The sequence below is a fragment of the Lepidochelys olivacea genome (genome assembly GCF_965140295.1).
Source record: "Lepidochelys olivacea isolate rLepOli2 genome assembly, chromosome: 28".
Classification (NCBI taxonomy): domain Eukaryota; kingdom Metazoa; phylum Chordata; order Testudines; family Cheloniidae; genus Lepidochelys; species Lepidochelys olivacea.
In genome coordinates, this window is record NC_140438.1 from 3004736 (window position 1) to 3031236 (window position 26501).

Here is a 26501-nt window from a genome sequence, read left to right on the forward strand (position 1 = left end):
TGCATGAAAGACCGGGAGGCGCTCGTGTACTGTGGGGACCATACAAGCGAGATCTCTCGGCGGCTCCATTTCCGGCCCTGGCGGGGCTTGGGTTTGCAGACCCAACTCTCTGGGCTGTGCCAGGAGCAGAGGGTTTGCTCTGGGGCCCCCGGCTGAGTGCTCCTCTTTCCTCGTATTTGCCGACAACGCAAATATTTATCAGCAGGCTGCTTCGGAGGGGACACCTTATCAGCCAGCGTGGGCCAAAGTCAATATTTTCGCCCCTCCCGGCTGCACACGCCTTTGCCTCCGTGCTCAGGCTGTGTTTCCTCTGTGCCTCTTGTTCGGGGATCTCTTATCTGCCGAAATAAATAATATTTACCAAGGCCATGCTCCTGCCTGCTGCTTGCTACTGAGTGGCTTTCCCATCTTCCCGGTGCGATCTGTCTCTCTTTGGTCCTGGCATTTGGCCTGCAGTCTGCCTATTGACTACCCGAGAGGCGCTCGGAGCTGTACAAACCCTGAACAAATAGTTGGGTCCTGCCCCGCTCCTGTCCCCTTTCTTATTGTGAGCAGCTAAGGCCTGGGATGTGAAAAAAGACTTCACCAGCGTGGTCTTGTGGGCTGGGTCCAACCCCCCCCTTGCATCCGCCTCCCGTGATCTCTGCATCTCAGTTCTCGTCTCTTTGGGGAACATCGGGAAGTGACGGGCCTGGGGCAGCCGGTGACCGTGAGTGAGCCGTTTGAGCGGGCGTCTCTGGAATGGGGTTTTGTTTTTGTAGGGGCCGGGTGATGGATCCAGGGTGGGTTTTTAAGGACCTTGGGTGAAAGGGTTAGAAAGGATCCGGGTGAGATTTTTGTATTGAATTGTGAGTCTTCCCGCCCCGCAGTTTGTGGAAATTGGGGAAATCTCCAGTTGTCCTGGCCCGGGAACCCCCCCAAATCTGCCTCGTTACAGCTGGCAGATCTGGCCTTACAGCAAAAATCCTGGCACATCCTACTTGGCTCTGTTTTTCCCCCTGATCTGATTTTTTTTTTTTTTTGATGCCCTGCCAGCAGCTGGCACGAGGTTTGTTGATGCTTTCGCTGGCTGATTATGCGAGCAGGCCTGGCTCCCATTGGCCGGCCCGCTCAGCCAATGAGCGCCGCCCCGGAACCTGGGGTGACAGCACCACGGTCCACGTGCGGGTATGTGTAACACGGCGCTGACATCACCCGGCGGCCGGCCAATGCCGAGGCCGCCGGGTGTTACACAACTGGGGACAGCGTCTCTGCCAGAGCCGCCGGGCGCTGGTGGCAATTCGGGGGCGCCCGGCTGTGGAGGATGCACCCTGGAGCCCTGGGCAGGCAGGAGGAACAGGCCGGCCGTGGTGGGGTTTGCAGCACCAAAGTCACCAGAGACTCACCGCTGTCACTGTGAGTGTGAAATTCGCCCGCCCAGATTTCTATGCATTTGCCCCCTTTGGCGGCTGCGGGCTCTCCCCGGTCCTCACCACCTTCCCTCCCCCTCTGCAGCCCGTCAGATCTAGGGCTGCGGGCTCCTCCCCGGAGCTGACGCACGGGGATTTGTTCTGCCAGCACAAAATGTTCTCTCCGCAAAGGGAGCGGTCGTTCCCACTGTCCCGCTTTCCAAGGCAGGGTGTGCCAGCCCACTGTTTCCCTGCCCTTGGCCTTTGTCACTGGCATACTAATTGGCCCCGGGAAGCTGTGTGTATATAACTTTTTTTTTTTGTAGGGCGAGGTTTTGCAGTGCAGCCAGGTCAGGGGGTGGGAAGCTGGTGCGGGATAGGTGGGCGCCCGCTTTGGAGAGAGGGGTGGCTGGTTTGTCGGGTGCGCTTTAGCAAATGTGTTAGACAACACAAGGAAAAGGCTGCAAGAGCTGTAACTTGGGGAGGGGGCGGGAATTGAAGCTTGGGACGGGGTCGTGGGTGACTTGATGTGTTTTGGAGGTGGCTCTCGAAAGTCGTGTTTAAAATCTAGTCAGCTGTGCAAGCGGGTCTGTGGTTTTTGATTCCTTCTTTCCTGAGCTTGTCAGACAGGCAGGAGCTGAAATTTACTTTCTCTCTGCGGGGAGACACCAGTTGTTTCCCTCCCCCTGACCCCTTAGGGTTTGTATTTAGGCTTTGCCACTGGTTCCACTTAAATCGGGTTTTTAAACCAATTTAGTCCAGCTGGTGCGAACCCCAGGGTGGGGGCTGTTTCGGATTGGGGTTGGCTTATTGTTGGTTTCAAGTAGCTACCCACGATAAGCCCAACGAAAGCCGTAAAAGTGTCCGCGCAGCCCTTTGCACCAGTGTCAATCGGTTTAAAATCTCTCCCCTTAAATTAAATGGATGCAAGGTTCTGGTGTAGACACTCACAGCCCCTTCGCAGCAGTTGTACCTGGGTTGCAGATGCAGCCAGGTCAGGGCTTGCTTGCTTAGGAATGTCTTTCCCTGCTAAATAAGTGTGGTGTGTGTAGCTATTGTGTTTTTCTCCTGCTGTGTGTGTCTGTACCCATTTCTCCATGCATTTGCAGCTGTTGCCTGTTTCTCTGTGTGTGTGTGTGTGTGTAATCCTGGCAAGTGATAGGTTTAGTGTTGTCTTTAGAAAAGGTAGATTATTTTCCCCCTCCCCCGGGCCAACTCTGAGCTGTTATTTTCTCTCTTATTATTGATTCAGGGCTATTGAATCAAGGTGTGATTATCATTGTCTTTAAAACATCTTAATTTCACTCACCCACCACGCCGTGTGGACACACTATATTCCAGTTCCAGTCAATTGGGAGCAACCTTAAAGGATATCCAAATCAGAACAGTTCTGGGGTAGTTAAAGCAATACATCTTTGGTGTGTATCTGAGTCCTTAATCTGGAGTAAGAGCGCCCTGGTCTGATTTGAATTCACTCCATTGCTAGTGTAAACGAAATCTGAACAGGGTGTTCTTACTCCAGAATAAGCGGCCACATACAGACTTTCACCCAAGTCATTACAGGTGTGCATCTAAACGGACTGAGCTCCTTCTGTGCCAGTTGGGGTGTAGGCAAGCACTTGGTCAACCGAATCGGTGTAAAGTTTTAGGCCGAAGCTGGGCTCGTAAAGTGAGGCTCCTCAAAGCTGTGGTGGCGCCCCTTAAATATAAAGGCTCCCCTTTCCAAAACGGCTGAGCACCCACACAGCTCATCCCGGTCACGGTGAGGAGTTGAGGTGGTCCACACCTTTGGTTCGGCTCCGTTAACTGTGGGATCAGGTCCCTTGCTTTTCGCATCCAGAAGATCTGGGTGTCCAGCAGTAAAGGTGTCTGTCCATCTGTCTGTCCATCCCCAATGTCTGTCTGTCCAAAGAAGCATTTAAAAAAAAAATCCATTTGTTGGTGTATGTATCTGTCAGGACCCGAGAGCCCAATTCGCAGTTTCTCTGGTAACCGGGGTTGACTTCCCCCATCGCTGCCTCTTGTTGCCAGGGCAACGTGGCCCGCGGTGCTCGGGCCCTGCCTGGTCGCTAAAGCAGAGGAGGCGATGTGAAATGGGCGAGTCTTCGTGGGGCTCTCGGGGGTCCCTGCAGCCGGGCGGCCCTCGTGGCCACGAAATGGGCGGCTCCGGGTCGTTCCACGGCGTCTTTGCCAACTCTCTGTGTACAAACCCTTTGGCTCCAGCCCAGATCGGCTCGGCTCGGCTCCCCCCGTCTCTCGGACGGGGGCTAAATATAGCTAGGTGGCGAGCGAAGAGCTTCCCGGCCGAGCGTCAAGCGCCTCGTGGCCCCAATCAGGCTGAGAGCAAACAGCCGCGCTAAGAATAGGCCGGCTTGGGGCCCTGAAATAGACCCACGGCGGCTCACTGGGCTAAGCGCTCACTGGGCTGCCGTGGGCCCCGTGGGCTCGGGAGAAAGGGGCCGACATCTGGGGTGGGGCTCGGCGCCCGGATCTCTGGGGTGCGTCCAAACGACACCCAGGGGCTCTGGCCTGGCTGTCGGAAGTGATGCAGGGGAGAGGAGGCGTGGACTATGAGCCAGGACTCCTGGGTTCTCTCCCCAGCTCTGGAAGGGGAGTGGGGTCTAGTGGTTAGAGCGGGGGGGGGGGTGCTGGGAGCCAGGACTCCTGGGTTCTCTCCCCGGCTCTGGGAGGGGAGTGGGGGCTGGTGGTTAGAGCAGGGAGGACTGGGAGCTAGGACTCCTGGGTTCTCTCCCTGGCTCTGGGAGGGGAGTGGGGTCTAGTGGTGAGAGCAGGGCGAGATGGGAGGCAGAACTCCTGGGTTCTCTCCCTGGCTGTGGGAGGGGAGTGGGGGCTGGTGGGTTAGAGCAGGGAGGACTGGGAGCTAGGACTCCTGGGTTCTCTCCCTGGCTGTGGGAGGGGAGTGGGGGCTGGTGGGTTAGAGCAGTGGGGCTGGGAGGCAGGACTCCTGGGTTCTCTCCCGGGCTCTGGGCAGCGTTTGTCCCTTAGCAGTGTATTTTTGGTGAGTAATAACCCTGCCTATCCGTGTGCCATGGGGTCTGATGGAGAGTTCCTTTCATCCACCACGCCTCGGGTGCAGGGGATGTTTGCCAGGGCTGGCTGGGCTCAGGAAATGGGGGGTGAATTTAGGGTTAAGAGCCAGCAGGGTGGCGGAGGAAGGGTCTGTGTCAAAGTCGATCCATCCCCCAGGAGCCGGTGCGGGGAAGTGCCCCGGGGTGGGGGGGGTCCCCCCGCAGCCTCTTGGTGTTGGCTGGATCTATGAGTCGGTGGGGGGCCCAGTGCCTCTAACCACCTGCCCCCCTCTGCTCTCACAGGTACAGCCTACGACTTCTCCGACCGGATCCGTCTCCTGCCCCGACCCCTGCTCCTCCCCGCGGGCCGGGTGATGTCCCCGGGTCCTCCCCGATCATGAGTGCCAGCTGCGAGCCGGGCCAGACGCCCTTCGAGGGGGCAAGTGTGATTGGGGCCAACTCTGGAGCCCCCCGGCGGACCCGGGCCCAGCGAGGGGCCGAGCCCCAGGGCCGGGCCACCGACGACATGGACGCCAACAGCAACGGGTCCAGCGGCAACGAGTCGCACGGCCGGGACTCCCTGCGGAGCGACTGCAGCAGCAGCGGGAACGGCAAGGACTCGGCCCTGCTGGAGACCACCGAGAGCAGCAAGAGGTAGGGCGTGGGGAGGGGTGCGGACCCCCGCGTCCGGGACCACGGAGCGGCGCGGGCCGGTTCGTGGACCCCGGGGGCATGGAGGGGCGTAGGTGGGCTGGCGGACCCCGGCGTCCAGAGGCATGGGCTAGCTGCCGGCACGCCTCGCCACGTTTGTGGACCCTGGCGTCCGGGGGCATGGAGGGGCATGGGCTGGATCGTGGACCCTGGGGGCACGGAGGGGCTCAGGCCGGCTGGTGGACCCCAGCATCCAGGGGCATGGGCTAGCAGCTGGCACGCCTCGCCACGTTTGTGGACCCTGGCGTCCGGGGGCATGGAGGGGCGCGGGCCGGTTCGCGGACCCCAGCATCCGGGGGCATGGGCCGGCTGCCGGCACGCCTCGCCACGTTTGTGGACCCTGGCGTCCGGGGGCATGGAGGGGCGCGGGCCAGTTCGCGGACCCCAGCATCCGGGGGCATGGGCCGGCTGCCGGCACGCCTCGCCTCGTTTGTGGACCCTGGCGTCCGGGGGCATGGAGGGGTGCGGGCCAGTTCGCGGACCCTGGCGTCCGGGGGCATGGAGAGGCGCGGGCCGGTTCGCGGACCCCAGCATCCGGGGGCATGGGCCGGCTGCCGGCACGCCTCGCCACGTTTGTGGACCCTGGCGTCCGGGGGCATGGAGGGGCGCGGGCCGGTTCGCGGACCCCAGCATCCGGGGGCATGGGCCGGCTGCCGGCACGCCTCGCCTCGTTTGTGGACCCTGGCGTCCGGGGGCATGGAGAGGCGCGGGCTGGTTCGCGGACCCCAGCATCCGGGGGCATGGGCCGGCTGCCGGCACGCCTCGCCACGTTTGTGGACCCTGGCGTCCGGGGGCATGGAGGGGCGCGGGCCGGTTCGCGGACCCCAGCATCCGGGGGCATGGGCCGGCTGCCGGCACGCCTCGCCACGTTTGTGGACCCTGGCGTCCGGGGGCATGGAGGGGTGCGGGCCAGTTCGCGGACCCTGGCGTCCGGGGGCATGGAGAGGCGCGGGCCGGTTCGCGGACCCCAGCATCCGGGGGCATGGGCCGGCTGCCGGCACGCCTCGCCACGTTTGTGGACCCTGGCGTCCGGGGGCATGGAGGGGCGCGGGCCGGTTCGCGGACCCCAGCATCCGGGGGCATGGGCCGGCTGCCGGCACGCCTCGCCTCGTTTGTGGACCCTGGCGTCCGGGGGCAGAGGCAGGGCTGGTGTGGTGTGACACGCTGGCGTAGGGCGGGAGTGTGGGGGATCCATCCCGGGAAGAGGAGGGAGTGGGGATGGTGGGGTGTCTAGAAGGCAGGTCAGGGTGACCTAGGTGATGGGTGTGGTCTGTGCCCCCCCCAGCCTGGGAATGGGGGGAGGAGCCCCTCTGCCCATTTGTGCCTGGCATTTTGGGGGGGAAGGGGTGCCCATGGGGGCCTGGGTTGCTAGCTCTGATTCCCCCCCCCCGAAAAGAGCGGCGGCCCCTCCGGGTTCTGAACAGCCCCCGTCTCTCTCCCTCCCCCTCCCGCCCCCTCGCAGCACCAACTCCCAGAGCCCATCGCCCCCCACCAGCTCCATCGCCTACAGCTTGCTGAGCACCAGCTCCGAGCAGGACAACCCCTCCACCAGCGGCTGCAGGTAGGCGGGAGGTGGGGGCTGGGAGCCAGGACGCCTGGGTTCTCGCCCTGCCTCTGGGAGGGGGGTGGGGGCTGGGAGCCAGGACGCCTGGGTTCTCGCCCTGCCTCTGGGAGGGGGGTGGGGGCTGGGAGCCAGGACGCCTGGGTTCTCACCCTAGCTCTGGGAGGGGGGCGGTGGGTTAGTGTGGGGGTGGGGGGCTGGGAGCCAGGACTCCTGGGTTCTCTCCCGAGCTCTGGGAGGGGGGCAGTGGGTTAGTATGGGGGTGGGGGGCTGGGAGCCAGGACTCCTGGGTTCTCACCCTAGCTCTGGGAGGGGGGCGGTGGGTTAGTATGGGGGTGGGGGGCTGGGAGCCGGGACGCCTGGGTTCTCACCCTAGCTTTGGGAGGGGGGCGGTGGGTTAGTATGGGGGTGGGGGCTGGGAGCCGGGACTCCTGGGTTCTCTCCCGAGCTCTGGGGGGGATTGGGGGGCTGGGAGCCAGGACTCCTGGGTTCTCTCCCGAGCTCTGGGAGGGGGGCGGTGGGTTAGTATGGGGGTGGGGGGCTGGGAGCCGGGACTCCTGGGTTCTCTCCCGAGCTCTGGGAGGGGGGCGGTGGGTTAGTATGGGGGTGGGGGGCTGGGAGCCGGGACTCCTGGGTTCTCTTCCTGGGTCAGCCACGGTCCCACAACGTGACCGTGGGCAACTCCTTCCCCCTCCCTGCGGCCGGGTGGTGTGCGGCTACCCCCCAGCGGGGGGGTGTTGGGCACCGCCCTTTGCCCCTCGCGGTGCTGGTGGAGGGTGCTTGGGCCGGTGGCTCACCACCCCCCCTATCCCCCCTGCAGCAGCGAGCAGTCCGCGCGGGTGAAGACCCAGAAGGAGCTGATGAAGGCGCTGAAGGAGATGAAGATCCGGCTGCCCTCGGAGAAACGCGGCAAGGGCCAGTCGGGCACCTTGGCCACCCTGCAGTACGCGCTGTCCTGCGTCAAACAGGTCCAAGGTAGGGGGCGCGGCGGGGCGCGGCGGGCCTGGGGGAGCGGGGGGGGCGAGATCCCAAAGGGACCCGCCCGCCTGCGGTGTGGCACAACGGAGGCTGCCGGGCAGGGCCGGCTGAGCCGTGCCCGGCCCGTGGCGGGCAGGAGGTGCCCACGCTCCCAGCGCTGACGGGCTCTCTGCTCCCCCCCCCCGCAGCCAGCCACGACTACTACCAGCAGTGGACCCTCGACGAGAGCCAGCCCTGCCACCTGGATGTGGCCAGTTACACCGTCGCCGAGCTGGAGGGCATGACCTCCGAGTACACCCGCAAGAACCCCGTGAGTGCCCCCGCGGGGGCCCCGGCTCCCGGGATCCCCCCTCCCCGGCCCTGCAAGCCCCGTCCGTCTCCCCCCCCAGCCCGCGCCCGCTGCCCCGCCCTGCCTCCCAACTGCCCCCTCTCCCCGCAGGACACGTTCGCCGTGGCCGTCTCCTTTGTCACCGGCAAGATCCTGTACATCTCGGACCAGGCGGCCCTCGTCCTGCATTGCAAGAGGGAGGTCTTCAAGGGGGCCACCTTCGCCGAGTTCCTGGCCCCCCAGGACGTCAGCATCTTCTACGCCTCCACCGCCCCCTACCACCTGCCCTCCTGGAGCACCTGCACCTCGGCCAGTGAGTGCCTGGGACCGGGGCGGCGTGGGGGGTGGGATCCGGGGCCAGGGTCTTCTCAGATGCCCATCTGGGGTCCAGTGGTTAAAGCAGGGGGGCTGGGAGCCAGGACTCCTGGATTCTCTCCCGGCTCTGGGAGGGGAGTGGGGTTTAGTGGTTAGAGCAGGGGGCTGGGAGCCAGGACTCCTGGGTTCTGTTCTGGAAGGGGCATGAGGTCTAGTGGTTAGAGCAGGGGGCCAGGACTCCTGGGTTCTCTCCCACCTCTGGGAGGGGAGTGCGGTCTAGTGGTTAGAGCAGGGGGCTGGGAGCCAGGACTCCTGGGTTCTGTTCTGGAAGGGGCATGGGGTTTAGTGGTTAGAGCAGGGGGCTGGGAGCCAGGACTCCTGGGTTCTCTCCCCCAGCTCTGGGCACATAAGAGCCTTCCTAGCCCCCGCTCACCCCCTGCCCTTCGGTCTTTGTCCCCAGCTGCGGCCGCCGTGGGCTACACCCAAGAGAAATCAGTCTTCTGCCGGATCAGGTGAGTTTCAGCTGCAGCAGGCTGGGTGTCACCTCGGACGGGGTGAGGGGGTGCAGCGCTGGGGGGGCCCCTGGGTGCTGGGTCGTGCCCGGCGTTCAGATCCCACGCGGCAGACCCCAGCCAGCTCCCCTTCGCCCTCTGCTGCACCAGGCCCCCTGTGGCCTTGTGCCCCACATCCCAGCCTTTCCAGGCTGCGAGACGGGAGCTCCTCAAGTTGGTGAACGGGGAGGAATATCTCAGCCGGCCCCGGATCGGTCTGCTTGGGCCCAGGCTTGCTCCCGCCCCAAGCTCCCCTCTGTTTGGGGAAGCCGAGCTGATCCTGTCTGCGCCCCCTTCCCACTCGCTCCCTTCAGCATGGGCAGTGCCACCGGGAGGGGCAGGGCACCCCGTGCTCACAGCAGCTCCCTGGAAGCTGGGGGATCTGGAGGGAAGGGAACCCCACACCCCGTGTTCCCAGCAGTGCCTAGGGGATCTGGGGCGGGGACCCCATGTTCCCAGCCGCTTCCGGGAGGGTGGGATCTGGGGTGGGGAAGGGGACCCCACATGCCATGTTCCCAGCCGTGCCCGGGAGGAGGGGATCTGGGACTGGGACGGGTGGCCCCCCAGTGCCGGGGGGCTGGGGCAGAGGGGTCCTGCGGTTGTCGTTGCTGGTTGGTCCCGGTCTCCTCTGGCCTCTGGTCTTATTGCAGGCGTTTGTTTCTCAGCGGAGGCCGTGCCCGTGGGCGGGAGCTGTCTTACTCCCCCTTCCGGCTCACCCCCTACCTGGCCAAGGTGCGCCCCTCGGACAGCGCCGAGGGCCAGCCCTGCTGCCTGCTCGTCGCCGAGCTCATCCACTCGGGATACGAAGGTGAGCTGGGTCGGGGGAACAGGGCTTGGGGGGCGGACAGGCCAAGGGAGAGCCCCTCGGCCCCTTCCTGTGCCCCCCAGCCTGTGTCCTAACCCCAGCCTGCGTCTCTTCCCCGCCCCAGCTCCCCGGATCCCGACCGATAAGCGGATCTTCACCACCAGGCACACCCCCAGCTGCTTGTTCCAGGACGTGGACGAGAGGTGAGCAAGTTGGCCGAGCCCGGGATGGGCGGGGGAGACCCTTTCTGTGTATCCGGGCTGCCCCCCAGCACCGGATCCAGCACCACCGCGAAGCTTGAAGGGTCCCCTGCGGGCCAGCGCCGCCCCCTAACCGCCTGTCGCTTTGGGTCAACCTTCTCTGTAGCTGGGCTGCGGGTCCTGTCGAGGCTGGGACCTTGGTGGGTGGTGGGGCCCGCCCCGGAACGCCAGCTCACGGTGCCCGTCTGATTTCCCAGGGCTGCCCCCTTGCTGGGTTACCTCCCCCAGGACCTGATTGGCACGCCCGTCCTCTTCTACCTGCACCCGGAGGACAGGCCGCTCATGCTGGCCATCCACAAAAAAAGTGAGTGGGGGGGGGACCCTGGGGGTGTCTGAGTGGGAAAGGGGGGATCCCAAGGGTGCCTGGGGGGAAGAACCAAAGGGTGAGCGTCATTTGCAGCTCCCCGTTCGGATGCTGATGCTAATCCATTCTCATGCTTCAGGGCTTCAGCCTGGAGCCTGCCGGGGTCAGGAAGGGAGATTCCTCCCCGCGGGCAACTGGCAAAATCTGTTCTGGGATTTTTTTTTCCACCTTCCTTTGAAATGTCCGAGCTCAGCTCCCAGGTGGGCTGGTGACCTTTGCTGGCACATAAAACCGCTCCCAAGCTGTCTGGGTGATGGGGCTAGCTCACCTGCTCGGGGTCCAACGAATTGCCAGTTTGGGGTCAGGAAGGAATCCCCTGTCCCCGCCCCAGATCAGCCTGGCCTTGGGGGGTTTTCACCAACTGGCATCCTCTGGCCCTGTCTTGCTTAGTGAGTTCTTTGCATTGGAGAGGCCACGGGCAGAAGGGACTTAAGGGGGGAGGGATAGCTCAGTGGTTTGAGCATTGGCCTGCTAAACCTAGGGTTGTGAGTTCAATCCTTGAGGGGGCCATTTAGGGATCTGGGGCAAAAATTGGGGATTGATCCTGCTTTGAGCAGGGGGTTGGACTAGATGACCTCCTGAGGTCCCTTCCAACTCTGATATTATATATGACTGGGAGCCAGGACTCCTGGGTTCTCTCCCCAGTTCTGGGAAGGGAGTGGGGTGTAGTTGTTAGAGCAGGGGGGGCTGGGAGCCAGGACTCCTGGGTGCTCTCCCCAGCTCTGGGAGGGGAGTGGGGGCTCGTGGTTAGAGCAGGTGGGGGCTGGCGGCCAGGACTCCCGGGTGCTCTCCCCAGCTCTGGGAGGGGAGTGGGGGCTAGTGGTTAGAGCGGAAGGGGGGAGGGGCTGGGAGCCAGGACTCCCGGGTGCTCTCCCCAGCTCTGGGAGGGGAGTGGGGTGTGTGTGTCTCAGACACTGATCCCTCTTCCTCCTTTTGCCCCCCCAGTTCTCCAGTACGGCGGGCAGCCCTTCGACCACTCCCCGCTCCGTTTCTGCACCCGCAACGGCGAGTACGTCACCATCGACACCAGCTGGTCCAGCTTCGTCAACCCCTGGAGCCGCAAGGTCTCCTTCGTCATGGGGCGTCACAAAGTGCGCACGTGAGTCCCGGGCCCTGCCTGGCCGGGGGGGAGACCCCCCGCCTCCGAGGATCTCCGGCCGGCTCGCGGTTCCCGGGCCCGCCCCGCCTCCCCCTGACCCTTCTCTCCTCCCGCACCGCGCAGGGGTCCCCTCAATGAAGACGTCTTCACGGCCCCCAAGGCGCTCAAGATGCGGCCGCTGGAGCCTGACGTCCAGGAGCTCTCAGAGCAGATCCGCCGGCTGCTCCTCCAGGTGGGCCGCGCTCCCTCCTTAGCCCCCCCCACCCCGAGATGCCTCCCTCCGGCTGCTAACCCCCCCCTCTGCCTCCCTCCCGCCCCCCCGCAGCCTGTGCACAGCAATGGCTCCGTGGGGCTCTGCAGCTTGGCCAGCAACGCGTCCCACGAGCAGTTCCTGAGCGCGGCCTCCTCCAGCGACAGCAACGGCCTCCCCGCCGAGGAGACGCAGGCCCAGCGGCCGGTAAGAGCCCTGGCTCCGGGACGGGAGTGGGGGCTGGCGGTTAGAGCTGGAGGGCTGGGAGCCAGGACTCCTGGGTTCTCTCCCTGGCTCCGGGAGGGGAGTGGGGGCTGCTGGTTAGAGCAGCGGGGGCTGGGAGCCAGGACTCCTGGGTTCTCTCCCCGGCTCCGGGAGGGGAGTGGGGGCTGGTGGTTAGAGCAGCGGGGGCTGGGAGCCAGGACGCCTGGGTTCTCTCCCCGGCTCTGGGAGGGGAGTGGGGGCCAGTGGTGAGAGCAGGGAGGGCTGGGAACCAGGACTCCTGGGTTTTCTCCCTGGCTCTGGGAGGGCAGCGGGCGCTGGGAGCCAGGATGCCTGGGTTCTCTCCCCGGCTCTAGGAGGGGAGTGGGGGCTAGTAGTGAGAGTGGGGGGGAGCATGGGGGAGAGTGGGAGCAGGGCCTCCTTCCCGCTGCCCTGACCCCACCTCCTGTCCGCAGATGACCTTCCAGCAGTTCTGCAAGGACGTGCACATGGTGAAGAACCAGGGCCAGCAGGTGTTCATCGAGTCCCGCGCCAAGCCGCCGGTTGCCAAGCCCCCCCGCGCAGGTGAGAGCCCTGGGGCTCCTGAGGCCGGGGGGAGACGGGTTTGCCATCCTGGGTACCAGCCCCTCTTTGGTCACCCCCAGTCGCTTGGGAGACACGTGGGGGGCGGATCGAAGGCCGCTCCAGCTGAACCGGGCTCCCCTCTCGTTGCAGGCCCGGGGACACCCCAGGATGGTGGCGGGCTGGGCAGGGAGGCCCCTTGTGAGGTGCAGCGGGGCCCGGGCCACGTGGTGGCTTCCGAGGAGTCGGGCAGGAAGGAGGCCTCCAGTTACTCCTACCAGCAAATCAACTGCCTGGACGGGATCATCAGGTGAGGAGGGACCGGAGACCCCATCACAGAGCTGGTCCCCGCACTGGGGGGGTCACCCGGCGCCAAGATGCGGCCACCTCTGGGGTGACTGGTTACCCAGGGACCCGGCGCCGAGATGCGGCCACCTCTGGGGAGGGACGGCTGGTTACCCAGGGACCCGGTGCCGAGATGCGGCCACCTCTGGGGCGGGGCGGCTGGTTACCCAGGGACACCTCGCCTGGCGCCGAGATGCAGCCACCTCTGGGGCGGGGCGGCTGGCTATATAAGGATCCCTTGGCCCCGCTAACTCTGGTCCCTGTGGCTTTTTCTTAGGTATCTGGAAAGCTGCAACATCCCCAACCGGGTGAAGCGGAAATGCGGCTCTTCGTCCTACACCGGTTCCTCCAACTCCGACGACGACAAACAGAGGGCAGGCAGGGAGCCGGCCAGCTCGGCAAAAGGTATCGTCCCCCCTGCCGGGTTGCCCCCTACCCTCCTCAGCCTGCCTGCTGCCCTGTCTCTCCCTCTGGATATTACCCTGTTGCTGCTGACGGGGCTCGATGGAGGGGGGTCCTGGTGCTGGCCGGGGGCAGCTGCTGCTAACGGCCCGAGATCTCCAGCTGGTTTTCCCCCTGCTGGGCCAGAAAAGGGGAAATTCGGCCGGCGCCGCAGACGTCCCTCCCTTCGGCGCCGCGGACGTCCCTCCCTTCGGCGCGTTAAAGCCGGGGCGGGTGGAAAAGTTGGCCGGCTCCCGACACCGAAATGCCCTTGAAATCGAAACGATTTGGGGCCACCGTTCGGCACCGTGGCCCCGTTTTCCCCCCGCCCCGAGGAAAATGGCCCCGGAAGGTTTTTTTTCAGTGGTGGTTTGTTTTATTTCTCACCCTCCCCGGGGCCCGTGGCGCCCCCCCCCCTCCGCTCCCCTCATTAACCCCTCGTTGTCTCTTTGAACAGATGCGGCGGAGGAAATGCAGCCGAGCCAGCCCAGGAGGGAGGAGGAGGAACCCGCCGCGGCGGTGGGACCCCCGCTGGCCCCGCTGGCCTTGCCCAGCAAAGCCGAAAGCGTGGTGTCCGTCACCAGTCAGTGTAGCTTCAGCAGTACCATCGTCCACGTGGGAGATAAGAAAGCCCCGGAATCGGGTACGGGAGGGGGCAGCCCCGGAATTGGGCACGGGAGGGGCCCGGACCGGGGCCGCGTCGGCCCCCCGCCCGGCCCCCCGCGCTGGGCGACTCCGGCTGGCTGGATCTGCCCCCCCCCCACCCCCCGGCTGCGGCAGAGAGCCGCCCGGATCTCCCCCTGCCGTCAGGGCCCCCCCCATCTCCGCCACGTCTCAGTAGCAGCATAATATTCGGGGGGGGTCATCTCCCCAGCAGCCTCTGCTCCCCTCTCCCCCCCCCCCCCCGCGTAACCTCTTCCTTCCACGGCTCTCAGGGGCGGGGGTGCTGGGTTTAATTTGCCTTTTTCCCCCTTCCCCCACGCCTGCCGTCAGGACAGCCCTGTGGGTGACTCCTGGGGGGGGCCGGGGCCGGGCTGGCCGCTGGATTCGTGGCCCTCCCCCAGTGGATTTTCTTTCTTCTTTTTTTGCCTCCAGCTGACATCTCTTTTTCCCTCCTTTGTTTCCTTCCTTGATGGCGGCCGAGTCGCTGGCGAAGCCCCCGCTGGGCTGTGGGTGGGGGCTGGGGGGTCCCCAAACAAAGCACAGCTGCTTGGCAACGGCCCCTCGGCTGCGGGGAGCCCCCACACAGGGTCCTCCCCTGGGTACTGATGGCATGGTAGGGGGAAGGGCTGGAGCCAGGACTCCTGGGTTCTATCCCTGGCTCTGGCAGGGGAGTGGGGGCTAGTGGTTAGAGGGGGCTGGGAGCCAGGACTCCTGGGTTCTATCCTTGGCTCTGGGAGGGTCCTGGGGGCTGATGGTTAGAGGGGGCTGGGAGCCAGGACTCCTGGGTTCCATCCCCGGCTCTGCCGCTCGCTCGCTGTTGGCCGCTGTTTCTCCCTGTCTGCGGCGGCCCCCCCCAGCTGACCCTCCCCCCCCCCCTTGGTCTCTTCCCCAGACACAGCGATGCTGGAGGAGGGCCCCGGGGCCGCGCCCGCCCCCGACCGGGAGCAGTACCGCCGTGTGGGGCTCACCAAGGAGGTGCTGTCCGTCCACACCCAGCAGGAGGAGCTGGCTTTCCTCACCCGCTTCCAGGAGCTGAGCCAGCTCCACGTCTTCGACTCGCCAGCCGGGCAGGGCGCCGAGCCAGGTGGGCTGTATCCGGGGGCGAGGGGGGGCTCGTGCCCGGCTCCCCGCCCCCTTCGCTAACCCCCCGCCTTGTCTTCTCCCGGCAGGGCACCGCGGCCCACGGCGGGGCGCCGGCCGGCGCGGCAAATCCAAGGCCAAGCGTGTCAAGCAGCACAAGGCGTCCGACAGCACCGGCTCCTCGCCTCCCCCCGGCCCCTGGCCCACCGCGGCCCCCCCCCTGCCCTTCCCCACCGTGGTGCCCGTCTTCCCGCCCAGCCAGCCCCCCACTGAGCCCCCCCCCCACTTCCCCGCCCCTCTGGTGGCCCCCGTGGTGGCCCTGATGCTGCCCAACTACGTTCTGCCCCCGCCGTACTTCCCGGCCCCCTTCGGGGGGGAGCCCTTCGGCCCCCCTGAGGCCTCGCGCTCCACCACGCCTGAGCGGCCCCACTCGCCCCCTTTCGACTCCCGCTGCAGCTCCCCGCTCCAGCTCAACCTGCTGCAGATGGAGGAGGCCCCCAAGGCGGCCGAGCGGCAGGAGGTGCCCGGTGGCCAGCCCGGGCTGGGAAGCGGTGGGGCCGGCGGGCCGCCGGGGACCGGCGAGCTCGGCCCGCAGAAGGAAACCTGCCTGGTAAGGAGCCGCCCACTGGGAAGGGGACTGGGGTCTAGTGGTTAGAGCGGCGGGGGGGCTGGGAGCCAGGACTCCTGGGGTCTCTCCCCAGCTCTGGGAGGGGAGTGGGGTCTAGTGGTTAGAGCAGGCAGGGCTGGGAGCCAGGACTCCCGGGTTCTGTCCCTGCCTCTGGGAGGGGAGTGGGGTCTAGTGGTTAGAGCAGGCAGGGCTGGGAGCCAGGACTCCTGGGTTCTCTCCACAGCTCTGGGAGGGGAGTGGGGGCTGGAGGTCAGAGCCGGGGGGGCTGGGAGCCAGGACTCCTGGGTTCTCTCCCCGGCTCTGGCACTTACCAGCCCTGTGTTTTGGGGAGGTGTGTGTGCAGCCCCCCAGGTCAGTCCTGATCTCCTCTCTTCCCCCCACCCCCCGCCCCTTGTCCCGGCAGGTGGAAGCTCAGGACTCCTCCAACAACGACGCCCTGTCCAGCTCCAGCGACCTGCTGGACCTGTTGCTGCAGGAGGACTCGCGCTCCGGGACCGGCTCGGCCGCCTCGGGCAGCGGCTCCATGGGCTCCGGCTCTGGCTCCGGGGGGGGCAGTACCTCAGCCTGCGGCACCAGTAAGCGATGGGCTGGGAGGGGATGGGCTTGAGGCTTTGGTGGGGGATCCTGGACTCCTGGGTTCTCTCCCCAGCTCCTGGAGGGCAGTGGGTGCTAGTGGTTAGAGCAAGGGCAGTCAGGACTCCTGGGTTCTCCCCGGCTCTGGGTGGCGAGTGTGGGCTGGTGGGTTAAAGCAGGGGGGGTTGGGAGCCAGGACCCCTGGGTTCTCTGCCTGGCTCTGGGAGGAGAGTGGGGGCCAGTGGTTAGAGCAGGGGAGGCCAGGACTCCTGGGTTCTCCCTAGCTCTGGGAGGGGAGTGGGGGCTGGCGGTTAGAGCAGGGCGGGCTGGGAGCCAGGACTCCTGGGTTCTCTCCCCGGCTCTGGGAGGGGAGTGGGGGCTGGTGGGTTAGAGCAGGGGGGCTGGGAGCCAGGACCCCTGCGTTCTCTGTCTGGCTCTGGGAGGAGAGTGGGGTCCAGTGGTTAGAGCAGGGGAGGCCAGGACTCCTGGGTTCTCTCCCTGGCTCTGGGAGGGGAGTGGGGGCTGGTGGGTTAGAGCAGGGGGGGCTGGGAGCCAGGACTCCTGGGTTCTCTCCCTGGCTCTGGTGCTGATTTGCCCTCCTCTCCTGCCTCCCCTCTGTTTCCCCCCTCCCCGGCCCCGTGCAGCCAGCAGTAAGAGCAGCCACACCAGCAAGTACTTCGGCAGCATCGACTCGTCGGAGCCGGAGCGGGCGGGGCAGCCGCCGGGCGTGGGCGGGGGCGTGGGCGGGGCTGGCGAGCAGTTCGTCAAGTACGTGCTGCAGGACCCCCTTTGGCTGCTCATGGCCAACACGGACGAGAAGGTGATGATGACCTACCAGCTGCCTGCCCGGTGAGTGCCAGGGACCCCTGGCCTGAGCCCGCAGCCGGGAGGGCAGGGCGGGGGCGGGAGAGGATCGAGCAGCTGCCCTGGGGCACCTGCCCCTCCAGGGAGCAAACAAGGGGGTACGGAGATCGGGGGAGGCGGCAGGGATATGCGGGGCAGAGGCCGGGCTGGCCATCGGGGTGAGGGTGAAGTGATTGGGGAGCACGTCTGGGGGACAGCGGTGGGGCTGGAGATCGGGGAGAGGGGCGGAGGTGATGGGGGCGCAGATCTGGGGGGCGGAGGCGGGGCTGGGGATTGGGGGGAGCAGATCTGGGGTCAGAGGCAGGGCTGGGGATTGAGGCGGGGGGGAGCAGATCTGGGGGGCAGAGGCCAGGCTGGCGATCGGGGCCAGAGTGAAGGGGGGAGCTGGCGGGGGCATGTGGGAGCCTGGCAGGCAGGGGGCAGCGCTGAGAGGGGAGGCAGGGCCGGGTCACCCCCCTTGACGCTGCTCTGTGCCCCGCAGCCCCACGGCCGCCGTGCTCCAGGCCGACCGGGAGAAGCTGCGGGAGATGCAGAAGCACCAGCCGCGCTTCACCGAGGAGCAGAAGAAGGAGCTGGCCGCGGTGCACCCTTGGGTGAAGAAGGGGCTGCTGCCGAAGGCCATCAACGTCACGGTGAGGGGGCCCGGACCCACCCAGCTCCCTGGCCGCCAGGTAGGGGGTGCCCTGGGCGCACTGACCTGCTTCTCCTGCTCTTCCCCCCCCAGGCCTGCCTGGACTGTGGCAGTCACCCAGCCCCCCGCCTGGCCCCCCTCTTCGACACGGAGTCGCACGCCATGGAGCTGAGCGCCACGCTGGAGCCCATGGAGGAGGGCAGCAGCGCCCCCCCCTGCCCGGACACGGCCATGGAGGAGGAGGAGGCCGGGCAGCCAGCCCAGCCCCAGGCGGGCACTGAAAACGCTGGCTGAGCCCCGAGCCCGCCTCGCCCCACGCTCCCAGCCACCGCCGGCTGCCCCTCGGAGCCGGCCACCGCGCAGGATGGACCAGACGTGCTGGCCCGGCCTCGGCCCCGGGACTCAGCCAGGCCCAGCCGAGCCAGGCCCTGCTCCGGCCCCTACCCTGCCCGCGGGCGCCCCCGGGAGGCCGGGACCGGCCCTGCGCAGGGCGGAGTATTTATTTTTGGAAGGTGTGTTTTTGTACGAAAAGGCGGGACAATAAACTACGGCCGCGGCTGTCCCCAGCGGGCGGCAACGTCCCAGCGAGATCCGCGGCCTCCTTTGTGGGCCGTTCCCAGGGAGCGGCGTGTCCCCCGCGCCGCCCGCAGCCCCTGACGCGCCTCCCCAGCCCCATTGCCCACCTGGTTGCAGTCTGTGCTCTAACCACCAGCCCCCACTTCCCTCCCAGAGCTGGGGAGAGAACCCAGGAGTCCTGGCTCCCAGCCTGCCCTGCTCTAATCCACCAGCCCCCACTTCCCTCCCAGAGCCGGGGAGAGAACCCAGGAGTCCTGGCTCTCAGCCCGCCCTGCTCTAATCCACCAGCCCCCACTTCCCTCCCAGAGCCGGGGAGAGAACCCAGAAGTCCTGGCTCTCAGCCCGCCCTGCTCTAATCCACCAGCCCCCACTTCCCTCCCAGAGCCGGGGAGAGAACCCAGGAGTCCTGGCTCCCAGCCCGCCCTGCTCTAATCCACCAGTCCCCACTCCCTTCCCAGAGCCAGGGACAGAACCCAGGAGTCCTGGCTCCCAGCCCCCTCACCCCTCTAACCTACTAGACCCCACTTCCCTCCAACAGCCAGGCAGTGAACCCAGGTGTCTTGGCTCCCAGCCCCCTCACCCCTCTAGCTCACTAGACCCCAGTCCCCTCCCAGAGCCAGGGAGAGAACCCAGGAGTCCTGGCTCCCAGCCCCCTCACCCCCCTGTTCTAACCACTAGACCCCACTCCCCTCCTCAGGCCACGTTCCTTGTGCCACGGTGGGAACCGTCTGCTCCAGCTGCCCGTGCCTGGCGGCCTGCCCCGGGGTTCCCCTAGCTGGGGCTTGCCTGCTTGTGCTAAGGTCTGACCCCTGTGCCACACTCCCCTTGGCCTTCCCCCAGGCCCGGGCTCTGTCTCCCTCCCAGGGTGTGCCCACGACTCCGCCCCGCTCACCCCATGGCTGGTTTTCATCCTTCCCCGGGGGTTTGGTGACCCCCTCAACGTATGTCCCCCCCAGGCCAGGCTGTGGCCCAAAGGGTCCCTCTGTGCGACCGCTGCTGGGGTCCTGCGGCCGGGCGGCCTGGCTGAGGGGTCGCCGAAGAGCCCCCCGCACGGTTAAAGCGGGGAGACGCTAGGAGGGGAAGGGCCGGTTTCAGCCGGAGGCAGGAGCAGAGAGAACTCGCCGAGCAGGCAAAGCTCTGACGGGACCCGCGGGACGTTGGCGCCGGCCTGACTCGGCCGGGAAGGACGGTGCCAGTTTTCACTGCCAGGCGAATTAACCCTGGGCCCTATTTCCGGGGGAACCCTGGTCCGTTCTCCAGCACCCATGATTTGATTTGATTTTTTTTTTTCAATCACGTTGGGCCTTTTAGGCAAAAGTTCAGCCGGGAAATCTGGCCTGACCCATGCCTGGTAATGGCCCCAGGGGGCCGAGTGAGAGTAACCCCCATGGCCTGTGTCTGCCGAGAGCCTGAGCCTCTTGCTTGGGGAGCAGGTAGCTGTGCACCGGGGTGCTACCTGTGGCTGCTGAGTGCTTGAACTCATCACTGGGAGAAGGGGAGCTGCCCCCCCTGTGACCAACGCTGCCTGAGTTTGCCGAGAGCCTGAGCCCATTGCTGGCAGAAGGGGGAGCTGCCCCCCATGTGACCAACGCTGCCTGAGTTTGCCGAGAGCCTGAGCCCATTGCTGGCAGAAGGGGGAGCTGCTCCCCCGTGACCAACGCTGCCTGAGTTTGCCAAGAGCCTGAGCCCATTGCTGGCAGAAGGGGGAGCTGCTCCCCCGTGACCAACGCTGCCTGAGTTTGCTGAGAGCCTGAGCCCATTGCTGGCAGAAGGGGGAGCTGCCCCCCATGTGACCAACGCTGCCTGAGTTTGCCGAGAGCCTGAGCCCATTGCTGGCAGAAGGGGGAGCTGCCCCCCATGTGACCAACGCTGCCTGAGTTTGCCGAGAGCCTGAGCCCATTGCTGGCAGAAGGGGGAGCTGCCCCCCATGTGACCAACGCTGCCTGAGTTTGCCGAGAGCCTGAGCCCATTGCTGGCAGAAGGGGGAGCTGCTCCCCCGTGACCAACGCTGCCTGAGTTTGCTGAGAGCCTGAGCCCATTGCTGGCAGAAGGGGGAGCTGCTCCCCCGTGACCAATGCTGCCTGAGTTTGCCGAGAGCCTGAGCCCCTGATGGCATCATTCGTGTCAGGGCTGCTACTCGTGCCCTGCATGGCCTTCCTTGCCCCCCATCCTCCTGATTCCTCCCTCCCCGTACAATTGCACCCAGCCCCATGGGGCCGCCCGGCACAGGGGGGATCCCCCCACCAGCTACTGATGCTGGTTTTCTGGCAGAAGCCCCTCCCCCACAGGGGGCTTTGAATCCAGGCCCTGGCCTTTTACCCCACCCCAGCTTTTTATGGGGCGCTGTCTGGCCTAAACCCCATGGGTTTACCCCACTGCTCCGTCCTGCAGCTGAGTTCGCCTGTCCCGCTGGGTGCAGGGTTTCGGGGTCGGTGTTTCTCCTGGTCCCATGTGGTGCATTAGGCCGCCCCGGGTCGTCCCAGGGGCACAGGGATGCAAGCACATATTTGCCACTCCCAGCTGCCTCCTCCCTGGAGGTCCCCGCAGCCGGGAGGAATTCACCCCTTCACAGCTAGCGGGTAGCCGTACCATGGGAGTGGGTAAACTGAGTCACGGAAACTGCACAGGGAGCGGGGGCAGAGTGGTCACCCTGCAGGCGGGTCTGCAGGGCAGTTGGCAGCCCAAAGCTGCGCTGGGAGGCCACAATCTGCCCCGGGTAGATGTGGGATGGGGGCGGTGGGTCGATGTGGAAGGCAAGACGCAGGCCCCATAGATGCCCCAGATGTGCTCCCTAGGCCTGTCCCATTTCCAGGACATCTCCGTGGCGTGGCTGGGCCGAGCGCCGCATAAGCCCATGCCCAGCCTACCTCCTGCATCTTCAGTCGGGCCCGTTTTCCTTTGCTGTATTTCCTCCCCCTATTCACGCTGGGGCACCCCACTTCTCCAGGCCCCGGGCTCCGAAGCCGCAGGCTTATTCAGGACCTCCTTGTCTCCCTCGCCCCCACCAAAGCTGGGCCGATAAAAAATGTTTCCCCTTCGCCAGCTCCCTCCAATCGACCCTGAAAACTGCGTGTCCCCCCAGCATCGAGCCTGCGCCGGCATCGAAAGCCGGGACCCCAAGCTGGGGTGGGTGGCACTGCTGGGTCCAGGAAAAGCAAATTCTGGGGCCAGGGGGAATGACCCCCAAATGCCTCAGAGGGGCTGGCGAGGGGATTCCCCTGACGCTTGGAGACACACGCCCCGGGAGGCCAGTGTTCAGGACTCGCTCTCTGAGCTGGGGCACCCAACAAACTCGTCATCGACTCTCCAGCCAAACACCCGCCACTTGGGGTGGCCCCGGCTCTGGTGGGAGCCTGCCCCGGGGCCGATCTGGGGACCTGAGCCCGGTGCCGGAGCCCCGATCCCCGCAGAGCGGCCTCCCCAGCCAAACGCCGGCAGGGACGTGGCCGCGGACAGGCCGGGACAGAGGTACCGCGGAGAGGCCCGGCTGGGTTGGCAGCCGCGGGCTGGAACTGGCCCCTGCAGGACCGAGCCGCTGGCGTTGTCCAACCCAGAGCGAGACCCCCCATGGCACAGAGAGCCAGAGGGGTTCAGATCTCTGTGCTGCCTGCCCCCTGCCAGGGCCTGAGGGGGCTGATCCCCCAGTGTAAATCCGGAGTCACTCCAGTGGAGTCAGAGGTGCCGATTCACCCCTCGCTCACTCCGGTGTAAATCCGGAGTCACTCCAGTGGAGTCAGAGGTGCCGATTCCCCCCTCGCTCATTCCAGTGTGAATCTGGAGTCACTCCACTGGAATCAGAGGTGCCCATTTCCCGCTCGCTCATTCCAGTGTGAATCTGGAGTCACTCCACTGGAATCAGAGGTCCCCTTTCCTCACTTGCTCATTCCAGTGTGAATCTGGAGTCTCTCCACTGGAATCAGAGGTGCCAATTCCCCGCTCGCTCACCCTTATGTGAATCAGGAGTCAGTCAGCGGCGTTACACCAGCTTTGCTGCATTGGGACTCATTTCCTGCATGTCGGGGGGCTTGGAGCCCCTTCCCACGGGGGAGCCCTGGCAGCCGCCTGCCCTTCACCACGCCAGCCTGCGCCGTCCGCACCCGGGTTGTGCCTCCAGCCTCTGGGCCAAGCCAGGCTCTCCGGGCCGTTGCACAGCTCATCTGCTCGCCCCTCTTTCTTCCTCAGCTCCCGGGCAATCAACGTGCCCACCCCATGCCCCCGGTCTTGTCCTGGCATCCGATCAGCCCTTAGCTTAAGCGGCCTCAGCCAGCGCGTGGCGAACACAGTCACGGGCACCCAGGCCGGTGGGCGCCACTGCCCTGGCACGCAGGCCCCGGAGTGTTTCAGGTCACGGCGTGGCAGGCTGATGCTGGGGCTAACAATGCGCTCCAGTCTCACCACTTCTCACTCACCCCCGTGTGAATCCGGAGTCACTCCAGTGGAGTCAGAGGCACCGGTTCCCCTCTTGCTCACTCTGGTGTGAATCTGGAGTCACGCCAGTGGAGTCACAGGCACCGATTCCGCCCTTGCTCACTCCGGTGTGAATCTGGAGTCACCCCAGTTTAGTCAGAGGCACCGGTTCCCCTCTTGCTCACTCCGGTGTGAATCTGCAGTCACGCCAGTGAAATCAGAGGTGCTGATTCCCCATTCGCTCACGCCGGTGTGAATCCGGAGTCACTCCAGTGGAGTCAGAGGCACCGGTTACCCTCTTGTTTACTCTGGTGTGAATCTGCAGTCACACCAGTGGAGTCAGAGGTGCTGATGCCCCATTCGCTCACTCCGGTGTGAATCTGGAGTCACTCCACTGGAATCAGAGGCACCGATGCCCTGCTTGCTCACTCTGGTGTGAATCCAGAGTCACTCCAGAGGAGTCACAGGTGCCAATTCCCCCCTCGCTCATTCCAGTGTGAATCTGGAGTCACTCCAGTGGAGTCAGAGGTGCCGATTCCCCGCCCCCTCACTCTGGTGTGACTCTGAGCGAGGGGGGAATCAGCACCACTAGGGGGCACACTTGATAGGGCAGGGGCAGGAGGGCCCCAGGTGGCCGTCCCTGGGACAGGGGCTCGTTTAGGATAAGGGTGGGGGCTTCTGCAGCCCCCAATAACACCCCAAAGCGGGGCGGGGGTCAAGGGCTTTGCTCGCTAAGGACATTGGAGGCTGATGGTCACTTGCCTCGCCCCGTTTCTAATTGCCCCCCCCGAGCCCTCTGTGGAAGTGGCAGTCTGAGCCGCTGCCCCCCACACTCCCAATCTACAGGGAGGAGTGGGGGTGGGGGGCAGCTGGAGGAATGAATCTGTCGGGGGGGGCGGATTCGCAAGGGAGAGGCCGGGCAGACCTTTTTCACACCGCCGGACGTGGTTTAGCATATGGAACTCACCGCCACTGGAAGTCGCTGGCACGGATAAGGGGGACCTGGGGAGTGAGCCCAGTCGAGGAGGCTGGCGTGGGGGGAGGGGGAGAGAACGGGGGTCCCTAGTATGGGGGGAGGGCACACAGCGTTCCTAGCATGGAGGCGGAATGGGGGGGGCCATGGGGAGAAGATGGGGGCAGCACAGAGCCCTTGGCAAGGTGGGGGATGGAGGGGTACATGGTCCCTGGCATGGGGGAGGGGAGGCTGGGGGGAGTCACACAGCCCCTGGGGGGCAGAATGGGGGTCACACAGACCCTGGTGTTGGTGTTGGGGGTTCCCTGTCATGGGGGGGAGGAGGACATGGGGGGCACACAGGCAGAGCCCGTGTCAGGGGAAGATGGGGGGGAAGGGAGCCTCCGAAGTAGAGAGGGGTGCAGGGGTGGCACACAGGGAACTGGTGGGGGCTATAGGGGTGTAGGGACCCCCCCACCCCGGAGGAGGGGTGTGCAAAATGAGCTCAGCCCACACACGCTGCCCCTCGTTGTCATAATATCCCCCCCTGCCACTAGGAGGCGCTACTCTGAAAGGGGAGAGAGAGTTCCCGGTATGGAGAGAGGGGGTGTGTGTGTGTGGCTAGATAGAAGGGAGCTGGATAGATAGAGGGGTGTATGGGGAGATAGATGGGGGAGTGGCTAGATAGATAGAGGGGTGTATGGGGAGATAGAGGGGGTGGATAGATAGATAGAGGGGTGTATGGGGAGATAGATGCGGGGTGGATAGATAGATAGAGGGGTGTATGGGGAGATAGAGGGGGTGGATAGCTAGAGGGGGTGTATGGGGAGATAGATAGAGGGGCAGAGATAGATAGATGGGGGGTGTACATAGACAGAGGGTGTCCTCTGGTGGTGGTTCACGGTGGGGGCTGTCCCGGGGAAGGAGGGGTCCTGCAAGGACTGCGAGCCCAGTGACAGCCACCCGTGAGGCTGGGGGGCTTGCGGACCCCGGGCGTGGCCTCCCCAGCAGGCAGCAAGCCCGGTACGACCCGAAAGCCGGGCTGCCGAGTGTGACTCAGGTCATCGCAGGGAAAGAACGGAGTTCACGTCTGTTAACTTTTTAGCCATGCTTTTTATTCGCAAATGAAGCATTCATTGTACAACCTACAGGATGGACAATCACACACACACACACACGCACGCAGAGTTTTCCTGCCCACCAGGGTTTCGGGTCACACCAAATTGTTACGTTGCCGGCAAATCCAAACCCCAGTTGATTCGGGCCGGAGAGACGGGCCGCAAGGAAACGTCTCCTTCCGACTTTCTGCATTAACGGGTTCCCCCCTTTTTTCTTTTCTTGAGGGAAGGAAAGGGAACTGGCCAATCAAAAAGCCGCCCCCAAGGGGACAATCGAAACGTTTTGATTCAAAGCCGACCAAATGTTTCTTTCCCACCATTTCCAATATTTTTTTTTTGCTTTGCCCCTTAAATGACCAAGTGGGTGACATCGACACGAGGTCATGATAGGTTTCTCACCCCCCCACCCCCCAAAAAGTTTCAGCTGAAAAATTTCACCTGGTCCAGCCTCCAAAAGCTCAGGGATCGTCCTCGCCCTGAAGGGGGATTTTTCTGTCGGATGTTTGTGAATGCTAGGCCCATCAGGGACTTGCTTGATGAAGGGTTGTCTACACTTAAAACACTACCGTGGCCTAGGTAATCCAACTAGCTACGTCAAGGGAAGATTTCCTATCGCTGTCTACATGGGGATTTAGCTCAGCTGAACTACGCCACTCGTGGGGGGGTGTCACTTTTTTCACACACACACCCCCCGAGCAACGTAGTTATACCACCTAATTTTGTAGCGTAGCCCAGACCTATGGCTGGCTACCCATGGGGTGAAACCTACTCTTCCAGGAGACATGAGGTGTTAAGGTCTTGGAACTGGCTGGAGTGAATAAATGGGGCCGTAACTGATCAGTGGAGGATCCGGACAGACAATGGGCACCCCAAGTACGGATCAATTAACATCTAAGGATGGGAAACTTGGTCACGTGAGCTCAGTGGTGAAGGGACAGTGGTGGGCCAAGAGGGGAGAGGAGGGGGGATAAGATCTGGCTCTCATCTGGGACTGATGAAGAGACAGCCCAAGGCAGCTTGGCTGATGATGTCTTAAGCCTGTCTTAACCTAAGGACTTCCCGATTCCAGCTGACTAATAAACCCAACTCTGTACAGCCGGGCGTCACTGCAGATACTGGCTGCAGTCCCTGAAGAGCCTTTGATCCGGAGTTGATCTCAGCTGGACTCACTGGGCAGAGCTGACAGGGTGAAGCAGGAGCCCAACAAAGCTTGGAAGCCGGTGCAAAGTCAGATGGGGACCAAGATATTCAGCTCTGCTGGTGTCAGCGGTGGGATGCGCTTTCCACGTACAGCAATGTTTTCCCGCACTGCGCTCGGAGCGGGTTGAAAGCACACACACAGGTATAGAGAGATACACACTCACACACACAAATATAGAGAGATAAAGACACAACGATACAGAGACACACCCAAAAGACACAGACACATAGAAAGCCAGTCGGAAAAAATTCAACCTACCAGTTTGCCACTGAAAAATTGGCCAGCTCATGAAAAGCTAACATTTCATGGGAACATGTCCAGTTCAGTGACCTTTTGCGTGGGCAAAACAATCAAAAGGAAGCGGTTTGCTATCCATCCGCCTGGAAACGTTTTGATTTTTCATTTTGAAGCAACTTTGCGTTTCAAAATGCACATCTACTTTAAAGTTCATTTCCAGGGCTATATCGTAAGCAGGGAAACCAGAATGAGGCCAAAAGGGTTTTATTTTTCCCGGAACAGTTCCTTTTATGGGGAATTTCCATTTGGTGTCGGTGTTCTGATTTGGAATGAATCCCCCCCCCACCCCCCCGAAATTGCAAC

General features: G+C 64.4%; 1 protein-coding gene across 1 annotated transcript; it reads left to right on the plus strand.

The window, feature by feature from the left end:
- The first annotated feature begins 1216 nt into the window (after positions 1 to 1216).
- PER1 (period circadian regulator 1) lies at positions 1217 to 18237 on the plus strand. The gene is made up of 23 exons (XM_084616362.1): positions 1217 to 1395; positions 4721 to 5071; positions 6591 to 6689; positions 7510 to 7664; positions 7856 to 7977; positions 8107 to 8308; positions 8771 to 8822; positions 9527 to 9669; positions 9791 to 9869; positions 10124 to 10230; positions 11236 to 11389; positions 11513 to 11621; positions 11715 to 11846; positions 12317 to 12425; positions 12576 to 12732; positions 13045 to 13172; positions 13666 to 13851; positions 14764 to 14955; positions 15041 to 15561; positions 15983 to 16154; positions 16797 to 17001; positions 17498 to 17648; positions 17741 to 18237. Exons 1-23 carry the CDS (start codon positions 1304 to 1306, stop codon positions 17939 to 17941), a joined length of 3819 nt encoding a protein of 1272 aa, XP_084472488.1. The 5' UTR covers positions 1217 to 1303; the 3' UTR covers positions 17942 to 18237.
- Positions 18238 to 26501: the final 8264 nt, after the last annotated feature.